The sequence below is a fragment of the Arvicola amphibius genome, chromosome 5, assembly GCF_903992535.2.
Source record: "Arvicola amphibius chromosome 5, mArvAmp1.2, whole genome shotgun sequence".
Lineage (NCBI taxonomy): Eukaryota > Metazoa > Chordata > Mammalia > Rodentia > Cricetidae > Arvicola > Arvicola amphibius.
The window spans coordinates 113,815,790-113,841,137 of record NC_052051.1 but is presented as its reverse complement, the minus strand read 5'-3'; the positions used below and the strand labels follow the sequence as shown (position 1 = coordinate 113,841,137).

The window sequence follows — 25,348 nt, the reverse complement described above, 5'->3', positions numbered from 1 at the left end:
GAGACTTATTATTAATTATAAATGATCGACCAATAACTTAGGCTTGTTACTAGCTAGCTCTTATAACTTAAATTAACCCACACTTCTTATCCGCCCCCTACCACCTTTTTTTCAGCATGGCATGTTCATCTCCTGCTTCCTCTGCATCTCGCTGCTGGCTCCAGCCTTCTTCATGTCCACCTTAGCTCAGTTTGGCTCTCCCGCCTAATCTCTTCTTGCCAAGCTATTGATCAGTCAATTCTTTATTAACAACGACAGCAACATCTTCACAGTGTACAAAAGGATTATTCCACAGCTGTGAGACTCAGGACAGTTAAGGCTACTTAGAGACAGAGAAACCCTGTCTCAAACTCGAAAAAAAAAAAAACAAAAAAACCACACAAACAAAACAAAAAAGCACCAAAAACCTAAACCTCAAACAAACAAAAAACCCACTATGTTTTCCTGGATGTGATAATATACTCTTTTTTTTAAAATGATTCATTTTGTATGTATGTATGTTTGCCTGCATGTATGTATGTGCACCATGTACATGCCTGGTGCCCTGCAGGATTCCCTAAAGCTGGGGTTGTGGTTGATTGTGATGGGGGCTAGGAACAGAACTAGGGTCCTCTGCAAGAGCAGCAACAGCTTTTAACCCCTGAATCATTTTTCCAATCCCCGTGGCCCACATCTTCAATTTCAACATTCAGGAGGCAGAGGCAGGCTAGTCTGGTCTACACAGTGAAACCTTGGCTAAGAGCAAACAAAGCCCAACAACATTTATGTTTCAACTTGTATTTGTGATCTCAGCACTGAGGAGACAGAGGCAGGAAAATTGCAAGTTCAAGAGCAGACCAGCCTGGCTATGTGGTGAGACCCTGTTTCAAGTGAAAGAAACAAATAAGTGAAATAGGTACATTTGAGCAGACTTTACTGTGAGTAACATCTCTTAGCTAACTGCATTTGAGGAGTAATAGACCCAACTGGAGATGCTTCCCCTCCCTGGTACTGTAAAACAGAAGGAATATAACCCCTGCCCCCAGGTCGTATTAAATGGGTATGCTAAACGGGGACCAATAAGATTGCCTAAATCTACACAGTCTGTTAGTTTCAATGAAACAGAAGCTGAAGTTGGGATTGGAGAGTTGGTTAAGTGATTAAGAACACTTGCTGCTTTTACAGAGGACTCAGGTTCCGTTCCTAGATTCACACAGTGGCTCATGACCATCTGCAACTCACATGCGCTCACGTAATACACATTCAAACATATAAAATATGTTTTAAAATTTTAAGTAGAAACTGAAAGAGATGAAGTGGAGGCAGGAAAGGGGAGATTGGGAGTGGGCAGGGCTTGCCTCTTTAAGGGACAGGGTACCCAGGTGACACAGCAGGTCCCTAGATTTATTACAAGGGTGGGAAGGGTGAGGGAGGGAGGGAAGGCGGGAGAGGGGAAGAGTATAAACTATTGGAGAAACAGCTCATTTAGTAGAGAGCTGTCATAGCATGTTCAAAGCCCTGGGTTTTTATCTTCATCACCTTATATACCAAGCAGGGTGACCCTCAGCTGTGATTCTAGCACTTGGGAGGTAGAAAGGAGGATCAGAAATTCAGGGTCAACCTCATATCTACGTGGAGTTGGAGGCCAGTACAGGCTGCAAGAGACTCTTTCTTAAAAGAGGGGGAGGGAGAGAGAGGAGAAAAGAGAGATGGTGAGAGATAGGTAGAGAAAAGAAGTGCCATTAATAAGACAAATAATAGCAGGTGTGAAGTGCGCATCAGGAATTTACATTAAGAGCTGGTGGGGCCTGATGCTGGTGTGGCGCACGCCTTTAATACCAGCACTCGGCAGAGGCAGGCAGATCTCTGTGAGTTCGAGGCCAGCCTGGTCTACAGAGCGAGTTCCAGGACAAAGATACACAGAGAAACCCTGTCAAGTAGACTGTAGACAGTAGAATGAGGTGCTGGATTGAGGGCTTAGCGGTTAAGAGCACTGGCTGTTCTTCCAGAAGACCCAGGTTTAATTCCCAGCTCCCACATGGTGCCTCACAACTCTCTGCAACTCCAGTTCCAGGGGTTTGAAACCCTCACACAAGCATACATGAAGGCAAGACACGAATCACTGCTCATAAAATAAAAATAAATTATTAGAAAAAAAAAAGAAATAGAAAGAACCCTAGTAGGACAAGGCTCTAAAATTGGAAGTAAACTTCCCAACATGTTCACTTGAGGTGACAACTTAGGGACAAGAGAGTGGCTGCAGAGAGACTGGCAAGTGTACAAACAGCCCCATGCCCTGGAGCAACCTCTTCAGGCTGGGCAACACCTAGCACCTCCCTACCAGTGGGTAATTTAGTTCCAGTCACTTCCTGGTTGGAGAGAATGAACAAGGCTGAGAGAGCCCTGGGCACAAACATCTGTTCTAAAAGCGAAGTCAGGGGAAAACCCCTTTTTGTCATCTCTTGTTTGTGTCAGGTCCAAAGGAAATTCCAGTTCCCCAAACTCCAAAAGGCAGTCCAAATAGCCAGAAATGAGCTCCAGCTGGGTTACAGGAGGATTTCTGGTGGATAAAAGCCAGCATTCCTCAGGAGCCATTTCCCTTACCTCCTGGGAACGAAACACACGGCTCTCCAATGACCATAACCTGTAGCACCAATCAGCATGATCATGGTCCATGCTAGCCTCCAGGCTCCCTCAGTCCCTACTCTGGAATGCTTATTACACATTTCAAGGTCCCCCGCAGTCTCACTGTTTGCCCTATTCCTATTTTCTCTACACTCTGCTCTTCTCCCCTCTCATAGAGAGAGCGCTGGCCATGTTCACTGTGTGTCCTTCTCTCTCTGCTCTGGGCTCCTCCAGATGTCCCTGGCTGTTTTCTCTTTCATCTCTATAAAAATCCTTCCCTAACCACACTGTAGAGCAGTCACATCATCAGTTTATACAGCATAATTACATGTAAATATGGAGGCAGAGGCAGACGGATCTCTGTGAGTTCCAGGCCAGCCTGCTCTACAGAGCTAGTTCCAGGAGAGCCAAGGTTACTGTTATTCTTTTGGTCCCTCCCCTTTCCACGCCCACTCCCAGCGACCTCTGGTCTCTCGGAGTCATCCTGAATTCTTCCTCTTCCCTCTCTCTTCTCACTGTCCCTTTTGTGTGTGCACACGTGTCTTTTGTCTCTTCCCCCTCTCTCTTTCCCTCTCTCCTTTAATAAAGCTTTATGCCTATTTTCTGTGTCTGTGCCGTTAAGCTGCCGCCGCCGCCGTTAACCTGTTGCCGTTCACCACCGCCTGTTCACCCGCCGCCTTGGTCACACATGTTCTGCGAGTCTCCGCGCAGCTACGCCAGCCCAGCAGCCAGCCTGGGCTGGCAGCTGCATCAGCTAACATTTTTTAAGAACAAAAGTTACTACACATTCTTCCACTGAAGGGCATCTAGGTTGTTTCCAGGATCTGGTGAAGAAACTGTGGAATATATACATGCTAGAATACTACTCAGCGGTAAAAAACAATGACATCTTGAATTTTGCAGGCAAATGGATGGAAATAGAAAACACTATTCTGAGTGAGGTAACCCAGACCCAAAAAGATGAACATGGGATGTACTCACTCATAATCGGTTTCTAGCCATAATTAAAGAACATCGAGCCTATAAATTTGGGATCCTTGAGAAGATAATAAGAAGGTAAACTCCCAAAAAAAGATATAGTAATCCTCCTGGATACTGGAAGTAGACACGATCGCCAGGCAAAATTGGGAACTTGAGGGTTGGGCAAGACTGGGCCAAGGGAAGATGGGGAGAGAAAAGTGTGAAGGGGAGAACAGGGGGAGCTCGAAGGAATGGGGTGCTTGGGATATAGGAAGGGTGGATATTGGAGCAGGGAAGCATATATCTTAATTTAAGGAGCTACCTGAGGGTTGTCAAGAGACTTGACCCTAGAGGGGTTCCCAGGTTTCCAGGGAGACGCCCCCAGTTAGTTCCTTGGGCAGCTGAGGAGAGGGAGCCTGAAAAGGCCAGTTCCTATAGCCATACTGATGAATTTCTTGCATATCACCATAGAACCTCCACCTGACGATAGATGAAGAAAATGACAGAGCCCCACATTGGAGCACCGGACTGAGCTCCCAAGGTCCTGATGAGGAGCAGGAGAGAGAACATGAGAAAGAAAGTCAGGACCGTGAGGGAACCTCCATCTGGCGACAGATGGGGAAGGTGACTGAGCCCCACATTGGAGCACTGGACTGAGCTCCCAAGGTCCCGATGAGGAGCAGAAGGAGCGAGAACATGAGGGAGAAAGTCAGGAACGAGAGGGGTGCGTTCACTCATGGAGACGGTGGGACAGAACTAATGGGAGATCACCAACTCCAGTTGGAATGGGACTGATGGATCATGCGACCAAACCCGTCTCTCTGAATGTGGCCAACAGCGGGGGCTGACTGAGAAGCAAAGGACAATGGCTCTGGGCTCTGATTCTTCTGCATGGACGGGCTCTGTGGGAGCCTTCTCAGCTTGGTCGATCACCTTCCTGGACCTGGGGGGAGTTGGGAGGACCTTGGTCTTAGCCTAGAGTGGGGAACCCTGATGGCTCCTTGGCCTTGAGAGGGAGGGAGGGGAGGTATGGGTGGAGGGGAGGGGAGGGAAGGGGGAGAAGGAGGGGAGGGAGGGGGGAGGAGGAGGGAAGGAGATGGAAATTTTTAAATATAAAAAAAAAACCATGAGAAAAAAAATAGTTACTACACAGAGAACAAACAAGCAACAACAACTGTAGACCCATATTTCGGTATGGCACAAGAGCCATAGGCCTGGTCTGAGGTGGTCACGTAGGCAGTCTCAGCCTAACAATAGCTGGGATGTGCTGCTCCTTCCACTTTTGTTATTAAGGTGGATCGCCTGAGGAGAGGTGTTGGCTGAAGCTGATCAGGATGTTTGGTGCTCCTTTCCTTTGTAATTTGGAGGATGTCTTATAGAGATGCTAATTCATGGCCTATGTGACAGCTAGCATACTAGCAAACAGGCAGATGCGAGGTGACAAAAGACCATTCACCTGGTTACCTAGGAAACAACCTAATGTGTCCCGCCTCCCCCGCCCCCCCCCCCCCCCCCCCGCTCAATTTATGTGATGATATATAAACTGTTTGGAGAATAAACGGGAGAGATCTGGCCCTTCAAGGATGACTGTGTAAGTTGTGTCCAATTATTCCTCGCAACTCCGTTCTAGTTAGGGAAAGATAATCTTATATGTTGGGACCCACACGGCTCTCGACAAACAACAACAATAAAAAAGAAGCCCCGAAAGAACCCTTGCTAGCACCTGTTCCTATCCTGCAGGGTGATTCCTGGGACTTTACTTTCACTTTCAGTGAATCTGTACTTTCACAACTACTCAGTATCTTGTCCAGTTTGTTGTTGGAGACACAATGACCCTGGACATTGCATCATGGGACACCTTGAGAGCTCCTTCAAGTCACTGAAGCAACATGGACACCCATTCTTCCACCCTTTGCGGAATAAAAAGTCATCAATAACTATTGTCCTTGTGACAGGGAGCCCACTGGAGGTGACCACACAGACACAGTTTACAGCCAACGGGAAGTCTGTATTTCAGCTGCCGGGACTGCACTCAGGTATTCAGGGAGCAAAGAGTAGACCCGAGCATTTTGACCAAGAAGCTTTTAAAGGCAAAACCCATACCCTGGTATCTTGTTCTGCAGCTGCAGGGAAGGTTTTTGCACAAGCAGGTGGTTTAACAGAAACTAAGAGAAGTTAGTTGGGTTGTCTTGACCTCAGAGTTGGGTAATTTTCCACAGAATTCTCTACTAAGGAGATCAAACTCTAGCTAAATATGAAATGACCTCAATAAAAATGGAAGACAGAGGAGTCTCTGCACTGTCTTGCCCTGCCACATCCTGACAGGAATAGACATTTATTTTAGCTGGGTTTTACACATTCAGTGCAAAAAAAGAAAAAAAAAACTAATTCTTTTACTCAAAATACCAGCAAATTCCCACACATAGTTTTTCAAAACAGAGGAATAAAAATCACTTGTTTGAACCCCTAAAAAAAAATACCAGCAAATGATTGAAACAAACAGTACTGGTTTTTTGTTTTGTTTTGTTTTTGATCAAGAAACAATTTTACAGCTCACAGTATCCAATAGCGGGCAAAGAGATAACTCTGATGTCTAAGGGACATGTCATGTTTGTAATTCTGTCTCTTTAAGAGACAAGCCACGCCCACTCCCTTCCTGCTTGTAACCTCAGCTCTCTCTCTCTCCCGTCCCTGGAAGAGGCAGCTTCTGCCTCTCTCCTCACTCCTCTGCTTCCACGCCCTTCTCCCCTTTTTCCTTCCCCTCCATAACCCTCCTAATAAATGTCCAACTTTACTCTACATGATGGCCAGGCTGGCTGGCAAACATCTGCGATCCCAAACTTTGAAGGACAGAGTCAGGAAGTGAGTTCCAGGCGAACCAAAGCTTCAAAGCAATAGTATGTCTCAAAAAAAAAAACAAACCGAAACAAAATAAAAATTCAATTGTAGAACATTCATCTGGTGTCATAAAATTGGTGACTGGGGGAGGGAGAGATGGCTCGGCAGCTAAAAGCATCTGCTGCTCTTGCGGAAGATCGGGGGTCTGTTCCCAGCACCCATATGGTGACCCATAGCTCTGCTCCAGTCCCAGGAGAGCTAAATGCCCTCGATGGCCCCTCAAAGGCACCAGAAACACACATGACATATATACATACATAAGGACTAAACACTCAAGTACATAAAGATAAACGAATCTTTTTTTAAAAAAAAAAAGTTTCTGGCCGGGCAGTAGTGGCGCACGCCTTTAATCCCAGCACTCGGGAGGCAGAGGCAGGCGGATCTCTGTGAGTTCGAGGCCAGCCTGGTCTACAAGAGCTAGTTCCAGGACAGGCTCTAAAAAAGCTGCAGAGCCGGGCGGTGGTGGCGCACGCCTTTAATCCCAGCACTCGGGAGGCAGAGGCAGGCGGATCTCTGAGTACGAGGCCAGCCTGGTCTACAAGAGCTAGTTCCAGGACAGGTTCTAGAAACAACAGGGAAACCCTGTCTCGAAAAACCAAAAAAAAAAAAAAAAGTTTCTGTTGGCTGCAGTAAGCGCAGGGCTTTTACAAGTTCTGTGAGCGAGAGCCATAGAAACACTGAAGTGTAACCAGGTGGGACAAGGGCGGCTCAGAGACCTTGTGCCTGAGTCTGGTGTCTGGAGTGAGTGCAGCCTTGTGGGAGAGGATGCACCCCACTGTGAAATTCTGCTCGGTTCCAGGCATAGGTTCCTGCACAGGCCATTTTCAGATGTGGGAAGGAAAAAGGCATGGATCCATGCTTACAGCATGGTTAAACACGGACATTGGTATGGTACTTGAAAGAAACCAGACTCAAAAGATGATGGGGTATATGATCTTGTCTATACCATGTCTAATCTAACCCATAGAAACAAAAAGCAGATAAAGGGTCTAAGGTTTGAGGGTTGAGGTTGAGCTGGGTGCAATGGGATCGGGGAGCTGGTAGATTCCTTCATGTGATGGAGATGTTCAAGTTAACTGTGTATCTGAGAATATACTAGTAACCAGTGAATTAAACTTCATATGATAAATTGTAAGCTAGGCATAGTAGTGCACACTTAAACTCAATCTCAGTGTTAGGGTGGAATATCGCAAATTCAAGGCCAGCCTGGGCTACATTCTGAGACCCTATTTACGAAGGATATGAAGAGGAATGGCTCAGTCAGTGACTTGCTATGCAAGCATGAGTTTGGAGCTCTCGTACCCACATAAAAAGCTGACCACAACAGCATATGACTTTAAAAACCAAAGCTAGGGAGTCAGAGACACGAAAGTCTCTGGGGCTTGCTGAGCTCGTTAAATTCATGAGCTCTAGTTTCAGAGACCGTTTCAAAAGTAAACAAAGCCAGGTGTGGTGTCACATGCCTTTAATCTCAGTACTCAGAGGACATAGGCAGACTGATCAGTGAGGTTTTTTTTTCTTTTTTTCTTTTTCTTTTTTTTTTTGATCAGTGAGTTTTTTAAGGCAGGGTTTCTCTGTAGCTTTGGAGCCTGTCCTGGAACTAGCTCTTGTAGACCAGGCTGGCCTCGAACTCACAGAGATCCGCCTGCCTCCGCCTCCCGAGTGCTGGGATTAAAGGTGTGCGCCAACACCACACGGCTAGGCTCATATATTTGAAGCACTTGCTCCCTGATCAGTGATGTTGTTTAGGGAGGTTATGAAACCTTTAGGAAGCAGAGCCTTGCTTGAGGAAGGATGCTGCTGGGGTAAGATCTGAAGGTTTAAAGCCTTGTGCCACTTCCAGTTCTCTATTTTTGCTTCCTGTATACGGAAGAAATGTGATCAGCTGGCGTCCCGCTCATTTTTTTTTTCTGGGAGGGTTTCTCTGTGTAGCCCTGGCTGTCCTAGAGCTCACTCTGTAGACCAGGCTGGCCTCGAACTTGCAGAGATCTGTCTGGATTAAAGGTGTTTGCCATCACTGCCGGGCCTTCCCATTCTTGAAGCCATCCCATCCTCACCCGCCCCACCCCCGTCCCCGCCCATCCTCACCCGCCCCACCCCCGTCCCCGCCTCCGCTCCCAACGTTATGGATTCTAGCCCTCTGCAACCATAAGCCAAATTTCTTCTTTCAATTGTTTCTGGTCATGGTGTTTCATTACAGTAAGAGAGAAGAGAAAAACTAATATAGTAACTAATACAAAAATAAATAAAAAGGGGTGCGCCGGGGCCAGGCTGGGGGCCGCAGGCTGGCGTTGATGCGGGCCTGCCATCCTTAGGACGTGTTTCTCATGATCCGGAGCCACAAGACCACCATCTTCACGGACGCCAAGGAGTTGAGTACCGTATTGGAGCTGAAGCGCATCGTTGAGGGCATCCTCAAGCGGCCGCCGGATGAGCAGCGGCTGTACAAGGATGACCAGCTCCTTGAGGAGGAAAAAAACTCTGGGCGAGTGTGGCTTCTCTAGCCAGACAGCAGAACCCCAGACCCCAGCCACAGTGGGTCTGGCCTTTCGAGAGGATGATGCCTTTGAAGTACTGTGCATTGAGCCCTTCTCCAGCCCTCCAGAGCGTCCAGATGTGAAGCCACAGGACTCTGGAGGCAGTGCCAATGAACAAGCTGTGCAGAGAGGGCCCCAGGCCCACCCCCCACCCCGAGACCCATTCCCTCACTAAAGAAGATTTGACTGTCAAATAAATAAATAAATAAAAAGATGAAGCAATCAAGGAAGACACCTGCCATCAGCTTCTGGCCTCCACACACCACCCCATACACATACACAGAGGAGGATAAATTATATGTCATAAGGATTTTTATCATCTCAAAAGGCTGATATTAAAATAGATAATGACTATCTTTCAGAAATGCACACAGTAACCTGGCACCGTAGCCGTACCTGTAACCCGAGCGCTTGGGAGTGGCAGCAGTAGGATCAGGTGTATCAGGAGTTCCTGCAGAGCTCAGCAGCTGGTTTGATTCAGAGTGTCAGCACCTGCCTTTCCTGACTGCTACCTTCGGTTTCAAATATGCAGATCTTGTCTGAGAGTTTCCTAAAGGTTCAAAGCCTGTGCAAAATGTGGTGGTGGGAGGACTCAGAAAACGGAGATGTACTGTGACTGGGAATCCCATAGGCATTTGTCTCTTTGGGGAACTTTCGGGAAGAGCTTTTGGTACGCAGAAACTGACTTGCTAAAGTGTAAACTGTATAACTATAAAGAAGCCCTTTGCGAAGCTACTGAATCCCCTGTTGGGGGTTGTGAACCCAGACCCTGAATTTCCTGTAAACAGTTTGTTAGGCTTGCAGCTGCTCTGAACAACTTGTCTTTCCTGTGTTGTAGCTACTCTGAGCATGAGAACCTCAGGAGTTCCTGATAGCAGGGGAGTGGTTTCTGGTGGGCTTGGCTGGGGTGTGGCTATAAAAGGGGCATTCTTGTTTTGTTTTTTGTTTTTTGTTTTTTTTGTTGTTGTTTTTCTTTGTTTTTGGTTTTTCAAGACAGGGTTTCCCTGTAGTTTCTAGAGCCTGTCCTGGAACTAGCTCTTGTAGACCAGGCTGGCCTCGAACTCAGAGATCCGCCTGCCTCTGCCTCCCGAGTGCTGGGATTAAAGGCGTGCGCCACCACTGCCCGGCCAAAGGGGGCATTCTTGTTTCAAGGATGAACTATGTCTCTGTCTTTGTGTCATTGTGTGTTTAAATCTCCAGGCCTTGCCCGGCTCGCGAATGGTCTTGTAGTGCAGGCTCCACACTACAGATGTAGTACCGTAGTACCCATAGTACTACGGACAGTACAATCCCCTGCGTCTGCAAAGCTTAAAAATTATCCTAGGATAACCCCTTTTCTTCCATGGACCCGTGTAAACTGAACAACCACCACAACAATCAGGAGTTCAGGGCCAGCCTCAGCTATATAGTGAGGCCAACCTGGGCTACATAAAACACCATCCCCCAAAAAGAAAAAAATGAGAAATATATAGTGAAATAGTTATGAAGCAGGTCATTAACGAATCCTTTTTAAAAAGTGAGGAGAGGAACCAAAGAAATAAGAATGGCCAAAAGTTGGTTCGTGACGAAGCTGTCGCTTGAGGGTTCATTATACTCTTTTTCCCACCGCTATGCTACGTCCTAACGTTTCCGGAAAGGGGGAGGGATAAGCACCGAGGAGAAGCGAGTGTCACTTCCTCCGAGAGGTAACCTGTCCAGAGCCACTGACACCCCCCCACACACAGATGAGGACATGAATTATTAAGGGGAATTTGAGAGGCTCCATAGCCATGGAGTCTGGAAAGGTGGTGAGCACAGGGGCAGCTCTGTGCCCTCGAGGGGCTCACACTGTCTCTCTCATCCCCCCCACCACACTGATTGTGGTGGTAGAAGTGGAGCCGGTTCAAGGATCAGGTGAGAAGTTTTGGGGGTTTGAGGGTGTAGCTCAGTTGGTGCTTGCCTAGTGTACCTGCGTGCGTGAATCTGTGTTGGATTTACAGCGTAAACCAAGTGCTGTGGCTCTTCCCTGTAATCTCATTACTAGGAAGATGAGGCAGGAGGATCAGAAGCTCAAGGCCATCCTTGGCTAAATAACTGTTCCAGGCCAGCCTGAACAACGTCAGGAAAACACGTGTAAAAAAAGAAGAAAGCATAGGGAATAGAGTTCAGTGGTAGAATACGAGAGCTCCCAAGTTTGAGTCCCTAAACTACATTGAAAAGAAAAAAGAAGGCCTGAGGAGGGCAGGGCGAGAGTCGGGGCTAAGCCGGCTCAGGCTGGAGGTTGGGGGCAAGGGCAAGACTAGGGAGCCCCAGAGCTCATCTTCTCTCAAGAAAACCTACATGAAGCCTACCCCTTCCAGGCCTCAAGGAGACCCATGTCCCTACACTTGTATTGGAGGGATCCAAGAACCTTCGCCTTCTCCAGCCAAGCACTCTGGAGCCTCAGGTACACGGTGTGGGGTGAGGGGAGCAGAGGAAGATGAAAATACCAGCTACTGACGCTTGTGTCCATAGGAACACCGCTTCGTCTTTGACAGAGTTCTGGGTCCTGGTGCTGCTCAGGTATGGGGTTCTGAGAAAGGGGCGGGAGGAGAAGGAAAGCTCGCAGGCCGCTGCAGCTTGGGATTCTGACTGGTCCAGCCCTTCTGCTCAGAGCAGGCTGTACTGGGTCCCCTGACACAGAGGGGCATGCCTGTGTGTTCCTACAGGAAGCAGAGCTGGAGCTGTTGACACAAATCCAGCCTATGCTGGCCTCCGTGGGACAAGGGTACAACACAGCCCTGCTGCTCCGGGGCCGGGAAACAGAGGCACCCCGGTTTGTGCCTCAGGTGAGGAGCCACCAGCACATAGGTATCCTGATGTTCAAATATGACTTGAGAAATCTTTGCCTGCTCACTCCAGCCAGACTAGGGACAGCTCAGGTCGCCCGTGCACCCTGTGGTGCACCTGTCACGTTTTACCAAGGCCACTTTATGCAAATGAGAAGTCAAGAAAGCTGGAAAGCTGTGGCTCATGAATGCGAGAATTGGGGAGAAGTGGCACACACAGATCAAATCCCCAGCTTCTTGGTAATACCGCCAATACTATGTTAAAATCTTTACTCTGAAGGTTTTATCAAAAGACCTTCAAATCAAAACAGCTGCCTCAGAACCTTCTCACAACCCTGCCCAGCATCGGGAAGGCCTGCTGAAGAAGCCCGCTTCTTGGTCTGTGGGCCTTCAGGGGAGGAGGGGGCTAGAACGTTCTGTTCTGCCCATCACATATCCAGGACCAGGGCCTGTTGCAGACTTTAGTTTCTGGAAGTGCTGAAGGATGGAATGATGCCCTCTTTTTGTTTTTTGGGTTTTTTTTTTTTGTTGTTTGTTTGTTTTTCGAGGCAGGGTTTCTCTGTAGCTTTGGAGCCTTTCCTGGAACTAGTTCTTGTAGACCAGGCTGGCCTTGAACTCACAGAGATCCAGATGGCCGCCTCTGCCTCCCGAGTGCTGGGATTAAAGGCGTGCGCCACCACTGCCCGGCTAATGATGTCGACTTGTTCTCCACTGAGCTCCTCTCTCTACTATAGGTGCTGCAGATGCTGTTTGAGGAGGCTCTGCCTCTCTGCATCTCTGGTCCTGTGCTTTGTACTCTCAGCCTGGTGCAGGTGAGGTCACTGGGAGGGCGGAGCTGAGTGACAGCACAGAAACTCCCAGAGGCTTGGAGAATGGGGAAACGGGGAGGGAGACGGGTTCAGCCCTACCCTGCTGCTCTAACTGGGATCTCTCTCTCTCTCTCTCTCTCTCCTTTTTTTTTTTTTTTTTTTTTTTTTTTTTTTTTTTTTTTTTTTTTTTTTTTTTTTTGGTTTTTCGAGACAGGGTTTCTCTGCAGCTTTTTTAGAGCCTGTCCTGGAACTAGCTCTTGTAGACCAGGCTGGCCTCGAACTCACAGAGATCCGCCTGCCTCTGCCTCCCGAGTGCTGGGATTAAAGGCGTGCGCCACCACCGCCCGGCTCTCTCTCTCTCTCTCTCTCTCTCTCTCTCTCTCTCTCCTTCTTATGTATAGTGTTCTCCCTGCATGTATCCCTGCAGGCCAGAAGAGGGCACCAGATCTCATTACAGATGGTTGCTAGGAATTGAACTCAGGATCTCTGTAAGAGCAGCAAGTGCTCTTAACCTCTGAGCCATCTCTCCAGCCCATCTGGGGTCACCTTTATATGTCAAATGTCAGTGGATGAATTTTTTGTTTGTTTTTCAAGACAGCGTTTGTCTGTGTAGCAGCTCTGGCTGTCCTGGAACTTACTCTGTAGACCAGGCTGGCCTCAAACTCACAGAGGATCCGCCTGCATCTGCCTTCCAAGTGCTGGGATTAAAGTGTGCACCACCACTGCCTGACTAATTTTTATCTTCACTTAGCCCTCAGGACCTACAGGAGAGAAAAGGCTTGTGACAATTGTCTTTGTGTGATCCCAGATTAGCCTCAGTGGGAAGACTCAGGACCTGCTCTCCCCATGTATGGAGGACCTACCAGTACTGAATGTGGCTCCTCTGGGCTTGTAAGTGTTTGGGCCCTATGTGACAGGGGTGCTTGCCTTAAAGCCACAGTGAAACCTTCCAGATAAACTTTTGATCAAGATAAGCTTCAAGATAGGGAGGTGTCTACTCTGCCATCCCAGGAGAATGAAGCCCTCAGCTTGGAGTCATGCATACTGGGCCTAGATGGACTCTTGGGATCTTCCCCACCCTCTTTCTTTTCTCACATCTAAACATTTTATTCCCTTTATATCAATCAGCTTCCAACTCTCATGCCTACCCCCATGGCCTGAATCAGCCCAGTATCACATCGAGTGGTTCCAAACACCTCGCAGAGCAGTTTTTCCATCTTTGAAATGGTCCCAACTAACTTGTTTCCCTTCCTGAGAAGATAACAGGAGAGAAAAACAAGGTTAGGGCCAGGCGGTAGTGGTGCACATCTTTAATCCCAGCACTTGAGAAGCAGTAGCAGGCGGATCTTAGTGAGTTCAAGACCAGCCTGGTCTACAGAGCAAGTTCCAGGAAAGCCATGACTGTTACACAGAGAAACCCTGTGTCAAAAAACCAACCAAACAAACAAATAAAAAACCAACCAAGGTCGAGCAGTGGTGGCGCACGCCTTTAATCCCAGCACTCGGGAGGTAGAGGCAGGCAGATAGATCTTTGTGAGTTTGAGGCCAGCCTGGTCTACAAGAGCTAGTTCCAGGACAGGCTCCAAAGCTACAGAGAAACCCTGTCTTGAAAAACAAAACAAAACAAAACATAAACCAACCAACCAAACAAAACCCCAAAACCAAGGTTAGGAAGACGAGAGGCACTTAGGAAAGTATAATGAGTTTCGAGCCTCTGGGATGATTCTTGAGGGCTTTAGACACTGTCATGGGCTTTGACACAGAGATGCTAGAGGTTGTTGCATAGTATAGGAACTAATAGGCTGTGGTCAATTTCCCCTTCCTTCAGGGTGGTGAAAGATGCCAGAGAGGTGGAGGTGTCTGATGCCCGAGCTGCCTCTGAACTGTACCTGAAGGCTGCTGGGAGTGAAGACAGGTGAGGACAAGACCCCCGTCACCCCGCCACGCCCCATCCCTGTACAGCTCTAGGTGTCATTCCCAAGCTGGCCATGTGCTCTGCAGGGCCTGCTCTCTGCTCACTCTTACCATGGCCTGCCCTGGACCTGAGACCCAGCAAGTGTGTCGAGGTACCTTGAGGATCATGGAGCTTCCAGGAGACCCGTAAGTCTGAGGAGCTTGTGTCTGCATTGGGAGATGAGATGAAGGCCTAAATAGGGATGTGAATCGAAATGTTCAAAACCAAGATTGGAAAATTCCCCCAAGTAATCAGCCCATCGTCAGGCCCCATGCACACCTTCCCCTTAGTGTTCAAAAATAATGAAAACTGGGGGCTGGAGAGATGGCTCAGTGGTTAAGAGAACTGGCTGCTCTTCCAGAGGTCCTCAGTTCAACTCCCACATGGTGGGTGGCTCACAACCATCTCCAGTGGGATCTGATGCCCTCTTCTGGCATAAAGGCATGCCTGCAGACACATAGAATAAAAATAATGAAAACCTCAGATTATCACAGCAAATAATTATTTCAGGCAAATTTGCAAACTGTGTAGTATCACAGGAATATTTCAAAACTCCTAAGTGTCTGAAAACAAACTAGAAATAAAAGGGGGGATAACCTAAATTTCAGAGTATTCTAAGATTTCCTCTTTCTTGTATGGTGTAAGATTTTTTTTTCTAAAAAACTCATTTATTTTTATTTATGTGTCTGTGTGTGTTGCCTATATGTGCATTGCATATGTCCAGTGCCTTTGTAGCCCCGAGAACTGGAGTTATAGGCAGCTTGAACCACTTGATGTGGATCCTGGGATTGAACCCAGGTCCTCTGCAAGAGCAAGTCCTCTTAATCCCTGTCTGATGGCACTAAAGAGAGAGAATAGACTTGGTTAAGTGATTCTGGCCAGTGTTGGTTCTCATCCACCACAGGGCATCACCTTTCTTCCCTCCCTCTGGCAGAGACTGCCCCCTGCTGCGAGTGTTGGCTGGTAAGGCTGCTGGGGAGGAGGAGGGCTCTCTGCCCTGGATTGTCTCCTGTCTCCTGGAGGGAAACAGCTACAGCAGCCTCCTTCTTCGTCTGGAACCGCAAGGTGATGAGGGTGCAGTGGGGTTCTTTGGTAAGCCCTAGGATTTGGTAGGCTTGCTTCATGTTATTGCTCAACCAGCCACAGCCCTATTGTTGTTATTCTTTTGGCCCTTTAAGTGGCCTTTTAACGCCCACTCCCGTTGACCCCTGACCTCTGCCGCCATATTGGATCTTTCTCTTACTGTCCCCTTTTGGTGTGCGCTTGGCTTGCTCTCTCTCTCTCTCTCTCTCTCTCTCTCTCTCTCTCTCTCTCTCTCTCTCTCTCTCTCTCTCTCTTCTAAGTAATAAATGTCCAGTTCTATGCCTGCCTGTGTCCATGTGCCTTTTACCTGCCTCATGTCCACACCCGCCCGCTTGGGTGGCTCTCCCAAACCCGCTGTGAGCTGTCTCTCCCTGCTCTCACCACATGGTGGGACCAGCTGGCCCAGGATGAGCCACCGCTCGTGAACCGCCTGGGGGGGAATCTTGGGGGACCCGCTCGGGACCTGCTGCAACTCACCTGCTCTGTGGCGGATCTTGTAAGCATTTTTTAAAAACAACAATTGTAGCCCAGAGAGAGTGCTTGATTCTCTGGGTGGGCCAGCATTCAGGAAGGCCCAGCTGCTCTTGATGTACATATGTAGCTCAGACTAGCGAAAACTCACCATTTTTCTGTCTTACCTTCCTGAGTACAGGGTTATAGCTGTTTGCCACCACATTCAGGATCTTTTTTGTTTTTCTAGACAGGATTTCTCTGTGTAGCCCTGGCTGTCCTGGAACTTGCTCTGTAGACCAGACTGGTCTTGAACTCACAGAGATCCACATTTGTCTCTGCCTCCCCAGTGCTGGGATTAAAGGCCTGCACCACACCATATTGAGGATCTTTTTTAAAAAACATTTATTTACTTATTATATATACAATATTCTGTCTACATATATCCCTATGGTAGAGGGCACCAGATCTCATTACAGATGGTTGTGAGCCACTATGTGGTTACTGGAAATTGAACTCAGGACCTCTGGAAGAACAGACAGTGCTCTCAATCTCTGAGCCATCTCTCCAACCCCCATATTGAGGATCTTTATCAAGCATTTTAACACCTTTTCTCTTGACAGGGTCTCGCCGTAGCCCAAGCTGGCCTTGAACTCCTGGCCCAAGTACATTGTGTTAGGAAAGGACCCGAAAGTTGAAGAATGAGGCCCTTGAAGCTGTAATACTAGAGATTTGCAGGAGGTTACAGTGGGGGACACAGAGTAGAGAGCAATGGCAATGAAGCTGAGTATGGTGGCAGATACCTGCGATCCTAACACTCAGAGGACTGGGGTCGGAGCGTGCAAATTCAAGGCTAGAGGGAGTTCCACAACCAGATGTTCTCACACAAAAGGTTGGGTAACAACCTCACCACCATGGGATGGTTGGAGAACAGCCTAGTGGTAAGCACTCAGCTAGCATGCTTAAGCCTCTGAAGAAAAAAAAGAGTAAAAGAGCAGCAGTGGTAGCTGGATGTAGGTGGATGGATTTCCTATGTCTGTATATGTATGAAATATCAATCAGAATATAAAACTAACCTGTAGATAAACACCTGAATGCAGGGAGGGCAGACATACAAGGAGGGGCAGGTGTGTGTTCATCCGCAGGTTGGTTTTATTTTCTGGTGAACAGCGCAGGCTCTATGTGGCAGATGGATTAGAGTTGTGGATACAAAGATAAATCCAAGGGCAGCCTGAGTACAGGGCCGTCAAGCACAGTAAAAGTCAAATAGGAGTTACTAGATGATGATGGTGGTAGCAATGGTGATGATCACGGTGGTGGAGATGATGGTGGTGGTGATAGTTTTGGTGGTGATGGTGGTGGTGGTGGTGGTGGTGATGGTGGTGATGGTGGTGATGGTGGTGATGGTGATGATGGTGATGATGGTGATGATGGTGGTGATGGTGATGATGGTGATGATGGTGGTGATGGTGATGATGGTGATGGTGGTGGTGATGGTGATGGTGGTGGTGGTGATGATGGTGATGGTGGTGGTGATGGTGATGGTGGTGGTGGTGATGCTGCTGCTACTGCTGAAGATGAAAATGATGCTGGTGGCAATGATGGTGACTGTGAAGGTGATAATGATGATTTTGGACTTGAGACTGAACCCAGAACCCTAACACATGCCAGGCAAGTCTACCATTGAGCTACATCCCTAGTCTTTTGTACTTTTTTTCATATTTATTTATTAAGTATACAATATTCTGTCTGCATATATGCCTGCAGGCCAGAAGAGGGCACCAGACCTCATTACAGATGGCTGTGAGCCACCATGTGGTTGCTGGGAATTGAACTCAGGACCTTTGGAAGAGCAGGCAGTGTTCTTAACTGCTGAGCCATCTTGCCAGCCCCTCTCTTGTACTTTTTATTTTGAGATGGGCTCACTAAGTTGTGAAACCAAGCCTTGAACTTGCTCTCCTGCCTCAGCCAATTGTAGTAGCTAAGGTGACAGTGCTACACCACCAGACGTGGCAAGGGTTGGGCATTCTGATAAACAGCCCCTGATAGGAATTCAGAGCATTGCAGGCCGTGTGTTCTGTGGCGCAGAAGAGAGTAGTTTACTGTGTTTTCTCTTCCTAGATAGCTCCCTGAGTTTGCTCCAGGCTGCTCTGTTCGGGGCCTCAGAAAAGAGGTTGCAGGCCAAAGAGGTGAAACCCACCCTGTGGAACCCAGTAGAGGAGATGAGGGCCCGTAGGGCCACCCTGAAGACTCTGCGTTTAGGGCTCCTTGGAGACACCTTGACAGATGCTGGGTTGAACCAAGTAGGACGGACACTCTGGGAACTACAGGTAAGCAAGATAAGACCTGGGCACCTGGGTCAGAAGTGGCCAGTCCCCACTTCAGTGCTTTTCTCCTAGGTGGTAAAATCCTGGGACTCAAGAAACCATGCACCCAAAGGGGCTGGAGCTGAGGCTGTGGGGCTCCTAGATCCACAGGTATGTTTTCTCATCCAATCTCTTGGGGGCTCCATATGTCTGCCTCCCTCTTCTTTGTTTACAGAATATTCTACTTAGTTATTGATTCCCATATATTTATTGACTGTGCATCATATGTTGGGTACAGAGCCATGTTAGCCCTTGGATTTCCCTGCCCCAGTAGAGTTTAGTCTGAGAAGAAATGATTACACTGCCGTGCTCAATGCTCTGAAAGGCTTGGCCACACCTGACTCTATGAGGCATCAATAGAGCCTTGAAAAGAGAGGAAAGCAAGATTTCATAGGAAGTGATTCCCGGTCAAGGTTTATAATGATAGCTAAGAACATTCCAGGCAGAGAGAACCATGCAGAAACAGAATCCAGCAGATCTTTGGGAAACTGCAAGCAATTTAATTTGCTGGAGAATGGAGATGGGGCGGGGGGGATAGATTGGAGATGGAGGCAGAGGCTAAGGGTTTGGACATCTACTGAGACATTCGGATTGTCTCTTGAAGGTTAAAGGCAAGCCACTGAGCTACAGTGAGCAGGGAAGACATTTCGTTCATTTCTCAGGTGAGCAAACCGAGGCTCAGAGAAGAAATGTGAGTAGCCCAGTGTCGCAGAAAATCTCACTCTAGGCCCTGGGATGGGACGCTGGGAGCCCTGTGGAGTCCAGCTGTTCTCAACCTCTTCATATCTCCGACCATAAAATTATTTTCATTGCTGTTTCATAACTGTAATTTTGCTACGGTTATGGATTGTAATGTAAATATCTGTCTTTCCCGATCTTAGACCCCTTTCACAGGGGTCCTTTGACTCTCTAAGGGGTGGAGACCCACAAGTTGAGAACCACTGCTTTAGACAAAGCCATTCTTGTTCAAAAGGGTGCACTGTCTTCCAGAATTTGCTGTAGAATGGTTGAAACCAGTTTTTTCCTTCCTTCCCCTCCCATCCCACCCCCCCCCCCCGTGCCACAAGTGTGTTACTGCACTGAGCTTTGGTTACATGATATTATTCATCCCCTCTATAATTTGATGTGACTAATGACATTTTCCTCCAGAGGCAAGAAGAGAATTTCTAGGGTCTGGTCTCCACCAAAAGCATCCTCTCAAGCACTCTGAGGAACAGGTAATAATAGCACTTCATGTACCCCAAAACAATGGGGAATCTGGGGGAATATAGGAGGATGAACCCTGAGCTGATACTGGGAAGGAATACAGAGCTTGACAAGGATTTAAAGGCTTCCTGGATCTCTGGAGGGGATCATGGGAGGAGCTACTGTTCTGGGATGGACCATAGTGCTGGGACCCTTCTACTAGGACAGCACCAGCCGCAGGGGAAGATCTCTCCCTCCACTCACAGCCTGCTGAGTCTCTGCCTGGTCTGTGGGCTCTCGCAGACCAGTTAGATCCTAGGGTCAGCCCTGGCAATGGAGTTCTATTGGAAAGGTTGGGGGTCTGTGTTCCAAATGTATGCATATCTTGCCTTCTGACTAAGCCTCACACGATGCCATCTGGGCCCATCAGCTCCCAGATGTGCCCCTACAGTTCTTTCTGGCCCAGGCTCGGAGACAGAGACTTCGAGAGGAACACCAGATATGGATGCAGGAAGAGCTGAAACATCTGGAACATCAGGAGGAAGTAGCCTGTAAACAGACTAAAGGCATAGTAGCAGAAGAGGTGAGGAGGGAGGGGGAGTATGGGGCTTGAGGCTCTTTGTACCTAGGCTAGGTACAGTAGCAAGGATAGACTCAACCATAACAGGCTGGTCCATATGCCTTATGGGACATAGGAGAAGCCATATTCAGAGCTGTTTGCTTTGATGGGCAGCCATAGGCAGTGGGCACAATGAGGTCCACTTTACCCAGGCAGGAGAGGAACAGAGGAGACTGGGCCTAAGTAGAACTCAGGAGAACTAGAGTCAGTGCAGGAATTCACTGTGTTCATCTCCTTGAGGACAGTTAATGCTCATCACGAAGGTGCTCAGTAAGCAACTGTTTAAGAAATAAAACATGGCCGGGTAGTGGTGATGTGTCTTTAATGCTAGCACTCGGGAACAGAGGCAGGTGGATCTCTGTGAGTGTGAGGCCAGCCTGGTCTACAGAGTGAGTTCCAGGACAGCATAAGAGAAACACTGTCTCCAAAAACAAACAAAGGAACAAACAAAAAAGAAATAAAATATGTACCCATGGAAACAGCTAACTTGGCTCATAGGAACTCACAGTCTGAACTAACAACCAGGGAGTCTGCATGGGACCAACCTAGGTCCTCTACATATATGTGACAGCTGTATAGCTTGGTCTACTTAAAGACTCCCAGCTGCTGGGCGGTGGTGGCGCACACCTTTAATCCCAGCACTCGGGAGGCAGAGGCAGGCGGATCTCTGAGTTCGAGGCCAGCCTGGTGTACAAGAGCTAGTTCCAGGACAGGCTCTAGAAACTACAGGGAAACCCTGTCTCGAAAAACCAAAAAAGACTCCCAGCAATAGGAGCAGGCGCTGTCCCTAATGCTTTGGCTGGCTCTTGGTAACCTATTTCTCATACTGATTGCCTTGCCCAGCCTGACTACAGGGGGAGTCTTACTGCAAATGGATATGCCATGTTTTGTTGATACCCATGGGAGGCCTGCTCCTTTCTGAATAGAAACAGAGGAGTGGATGGAGAGGAGAGGGACAGGAGGGAGGTAGAAGAGAGGAGGGACGGGAAACTGTGGTTGGGATGTAAAATAAATAAATTTTTAAAACTGCTTTAAAAAATGTAGCCAAGTACAGTGATACAGGCCTCTCAGTATTCAGCAGGTACAGGCAGGAGGATTGTGAGTTCAAGGTCAGCCTGGACTATAAAAAAAAAAACCCTGCCTCATTTCCATCCTCTCCCTATAAAAAAATAAATAAAATAAAATTTAAAAACTGTGTATGTAGTGGGTGGGGACATGTTCTCAGATAAGGAAAAAGTCTAAGTAAAGTGGAGGGAAGATTGGCTCTGGGACCAGAGATTTGTTCTGTCTGGCTAGAGTCTAGCAAGTGTGTAGTCAGAGGCAAGGTTATAGGCACAGCGTGTCCCATCTCTGGGTTTGGATCACCTGGTGAGGATGGGGACTGTTGAAAGCATGTGCCATTTCAGCGCTGCCCCTCATTAGCCATGGGCATTCGGCCAATCAGACCCCTTCCCTGGTACACTATTTGCAAAGCTATAAAAGGGGAACTTCCTCATAAGACTGACCAGGACAAAATCAGATCATGTACCTGAACTTTTTCACATAAAGCCTGACACAGGTGGCACGTGCCAAAAGGTACAACTTTCTCTGCAGGCTTGTGACGAGAGACAGAGGCAGTGGAAGGAGCAGACAGGGCTGAAACTTCAGGTGGAAGCCCTGCAGGCAGAACGGGACATGGCGGAGCAGGATCTGGTGGCCCTCTATGATCTGTATGTGCAAGCCACCCGAGCTCGGACGTGCCACTTGCTGCAGGTCAGTGGAGACAGAGTGCAGGCCTTAAGTTGGTGGAAAGGCTGATGGACCAACAGGCATCTCTGACTCTGAACACAGGTATTTCAAGCCTGGCAGGGGCTGTGGGAGGAGAAGGCCAGGGCCACAGAGCACCGTCACCGCAGCCTGCTGGCTGGAGTCCTCCAAGACAACATTGATCTGGCCTTGAGGACCCAGGAGCTCCAGGCCAGGAACCAGCAGCTTGAGCGGAGTGCAGCCAGGGCCGGTTGTACTGGAGTCTTGTGTGGAGAGGAACGTGATCAGGAACACTATGGGGCTGCCTTCCTTTGTCATAAGGGCCCCAGAAGGGAGAGGAAGGTGGGGCATATCAGTCAAGAGATGGCCCTCAGTACAGATAATCACCACCATCACTAATCATGTCTCCTTGTACCAATCTCTGCTAAGCACCCAATACCTATTCCTTCATTTTGTCTTTTCGGCTCCTCTGGCTTTGTAGCATTTGACCCTCATTTCAGAGCTAACCTGTCCTAGTAACTGCCAAGGACAGTCAGCTAAGTAGCAAGGGAAGAGTCCTCTTCCCCCTCTTCCTCCTGTGCAAGGGATGGAACCCAGAGTCTCTGCATGCCAGGTATCTTCTCTACTTCTGAACTGCAGATTTAACTCCGCAACTTTTTCTTTTCTTTTTTGAGACTGGGTCTCATGCAGTCCAGGCTGGCCTGGAACTGACTATATAACTAAGGATGACCCTGAATTACAGGCTCTCCCTCCAACTTCAGAGTGCTGGGATTACAGTATGGCACCAGGACAACAGAAACAGCCTTGTTTTGAAAAGTTCACCCATTGTTCTAGGGAGCAGGGCCTGACAGTCCTCTGGCCAGAACTTCAGAGGACGGACAGCTACAGGTGACAGAGAGTGGGAGTCAAACAGTGGCTGGGTATGGAGTCTCGTGACCACAAACTCTGCATGATGGAGTCTGAGGTAGGACTGCTTTCCATTTGAGGACACCTGGGCTATAGAATTCATCCCAGGTTAGTCTGGACTATGATGTGAAACATTTGTGGCCTTAAGTGTTTTCTAGCCTAATTTGTTCTGCTGAGCAGAGTATTTTACAGTCCCAAGAATCTCTAAATGCCTCAGGGTTTGTGATTTTTTAAAAAAGTGATTTTTGTTGTTCTTTCTTTCAGTGCTGGGGATTGAACACAGGGCTTACACATGTAGGCAAGTGCTTGTCTTTTTGAACTACAATCTCAGCCCTTTGTTTTCTTTTTGAGACCAACTCTACTGTAGCCTAGGCTGGTCTTTCATTAAAAAAAATGCCAACACTCAGGAGGTAGAGACTGGCAGATCTCTATGAGTTTGAAGCCAGCCTGGTCTACAGAGTGAGTTCCAGGACAGCCAGAGCTGCTACACAGAGAAACCCTGTCTCAAAAAACCAACAAAATATTGAATTATGTGCTCGTGGGTGGGTATATGAATGCCATGGAGGCCAGAGGTGTCAGATGGGTGGCTGTGGCTGCCTGGGAATTGAACTTGGGTCCTCTACAAGAGCAGCATGCATTCTTAACCACTAAGCCAGGCCCACTTGCACTCTTGCTTCTTCTACCTCTGTGAGGAGAGAAACAAGTTTGCAACGGCACACCCTTCCTGTTCTGAGACTGGGTCTCCTCAAGCGGATCAGCCTGACCTTGAACCCGAGCTCTCCCTGCTCCACCTCCTGGAGTGCTGGGATCCCAGGTGTGCCCCCCCATAACTAGTCAAGACAGTCCAAAAACCACAGAGCTCCCAAGACAAAATGCCACTGGCAACAGCTGGCAGATTTCTCTCCTATTTTAGATGTTAAGAAACTCAGGGAGCCTATCAAAATCCTAGCAAAATTCTTCAAAGACCTCGAAAGAATGGTAATCAACTTCATTTGGAAAAGCAAAAAACCCAGGATAACCAAAACAGTCCTATGCAATAAAAGAACTTCTGGAGGCATCACAATCCCTGACTTCAAACTCTACAATAGAGCTGCAGTACTGAAAACAGCCTGGTATTGGCAGAAGAATAGACAGGAGGACCAATGGAACCAAATAGAAGACCTGGATATCAATCCATACATCTTCGAATACCTGATCTTTGATAAAGAAGCAAAAAAATATCAAATGGAAAAAAGAAAGCATATTTAACAAGTGGTGCTGGCATAACTGGATATCAACATGTAGAAGAATGAAAATAGATCCATTATCTATCACCATGCACAAAACTCAAGTCCAAATGGATCAAAGACCTCAACATAAAGCCAGCCACAACGAACCTTAGAGAAGAGAAAGTGAACGCACTTGAACACATTGGCACAGGAGAGCACTTCCTAAATATAACCCCAGCAGCACAGACACTGAGAGAAACAATTAATAAATGGAACTTCCTGAAACTGAAAAGCTTCTGTAAAGCAAAGGACACAGTCAACAAGACAAAATGACAGCCTACAGAATGGGAAAAGATCTTCACTGACCCCACATCAGACAGAGGTCTGATCTCAAAAATATACAAAAAACTCAAGAAATTGGACACCAAAAGACCACATAATCCAATAAAAAAATTGGAGTACAGACCTAAACAGAGAACTCTCAACAGAGGAATCTAAAATGGCTGAAAGACACTTAAGGAAATGCTCAACATCCTTAGTCATCAGAGAAATGCAAATCAAAACAACTCTGAGATTCCATCTTACACCTGTAAGAATGGCCAAGATCAAAAACACTGATGACAACTTATACTGGAGAGGTTGTGGGGAAAAGGGAACACTTCTGCATTGCTGGTGGGAATGCAAGCTGGTACAACCCCTTTGAATGTCAGTGTGGCGATTTCTCAGAAAATTAGGAAACAACCTTCCTCAAGACCCAGTAATACTTTTGGGTATATATCCAAAGGATACTCACTCGTGCCACAAGGACACATGCTCAACTATGTTCACAGCAGCTTTGTTTGTCATAGCCAGAACCTGGAAACAACCTAAATGCCCTTCGATCGAAGAATGGATAAGAAAAAATGTGGTACATTTACACAATGGAGTACTACACAGCAGAAAAAACTGACAGCTTGAATTTTACAGGAAAATGGATGGAGCTAGAAAACATTATTTTGAGTGAGGTAACCCAGACACAGAAAGACAATTATCGCATGTACTCACTCATGGGTGGTTTTTAAACATAAAGCAAAGAAAGCCAGCCTACAAACCACAATCCCAGAGAACTTAGACAACAATGTGGACACTAAGAGAGACTTAAATAGATATAATCTACATGGGAAGTAGAAAGTATAAAAAGACAAGATCTCCTGAGTAAATTGGGAACATGGGGACC

At 47.6% G+C, this 25,348-nt stretch overlaps 1 protein-coding gene across 1 annotated transcript; it reads left to right on the top strand.

The window, feature by feature from the left end:
• Positions 1-11,722: 11,722 nt before the first annotated feature.
• Positions 11,723-22,954, top strand: LOC119815322. The gene is made up of 13 exons (XM_038331454.2): positions 11,723-11,806; positions 12,541-12,618; positions 13,424-13,506; positions 14,444-14,530; positions 15,504-15,634; positions 18,224-18,432; positions 18,502-18,579; positions 19,073-19,130; positions 19,618-19,684; positions 20,074-20,236; positions 21,866-22,024; positions 22,103-22,360; positions 22,853-22,954. Exons 1-13 carry the CDS (start codon positions 11,723-11,725, stop codon positions 22,952-22,954), a joined length of 1,557 nt encoding a protein of 518 aa, XP_038187382.2.
• Positions 22,955-25,348: the final 2,394 nt, after the last annotated feature.

Coding starts and splice junctions, on each gene's coding strand:
- LOC119815322 (XM_038331454.2), top strand. CDS start 11,723: ATGCTGGCCTCCGTGGGACAAGGGTACAACACAGCCCTGCTGCTCCGG. Junction 12,619..13,423: donor GTACTCTCAGCCTGGTGCAG/GTGAGGTCACTG, acceptor GTGTGATCCCAG/ATTAGCCTCAGTGGGAAGAC. Junction 15,635..18,223: donor TCTTCGTCTGGAACCGCAAG/GTGATGAGGGTG, acceptor TTCTCTTCCTAG/ATAGCTCCCTGAGTTTGCTC.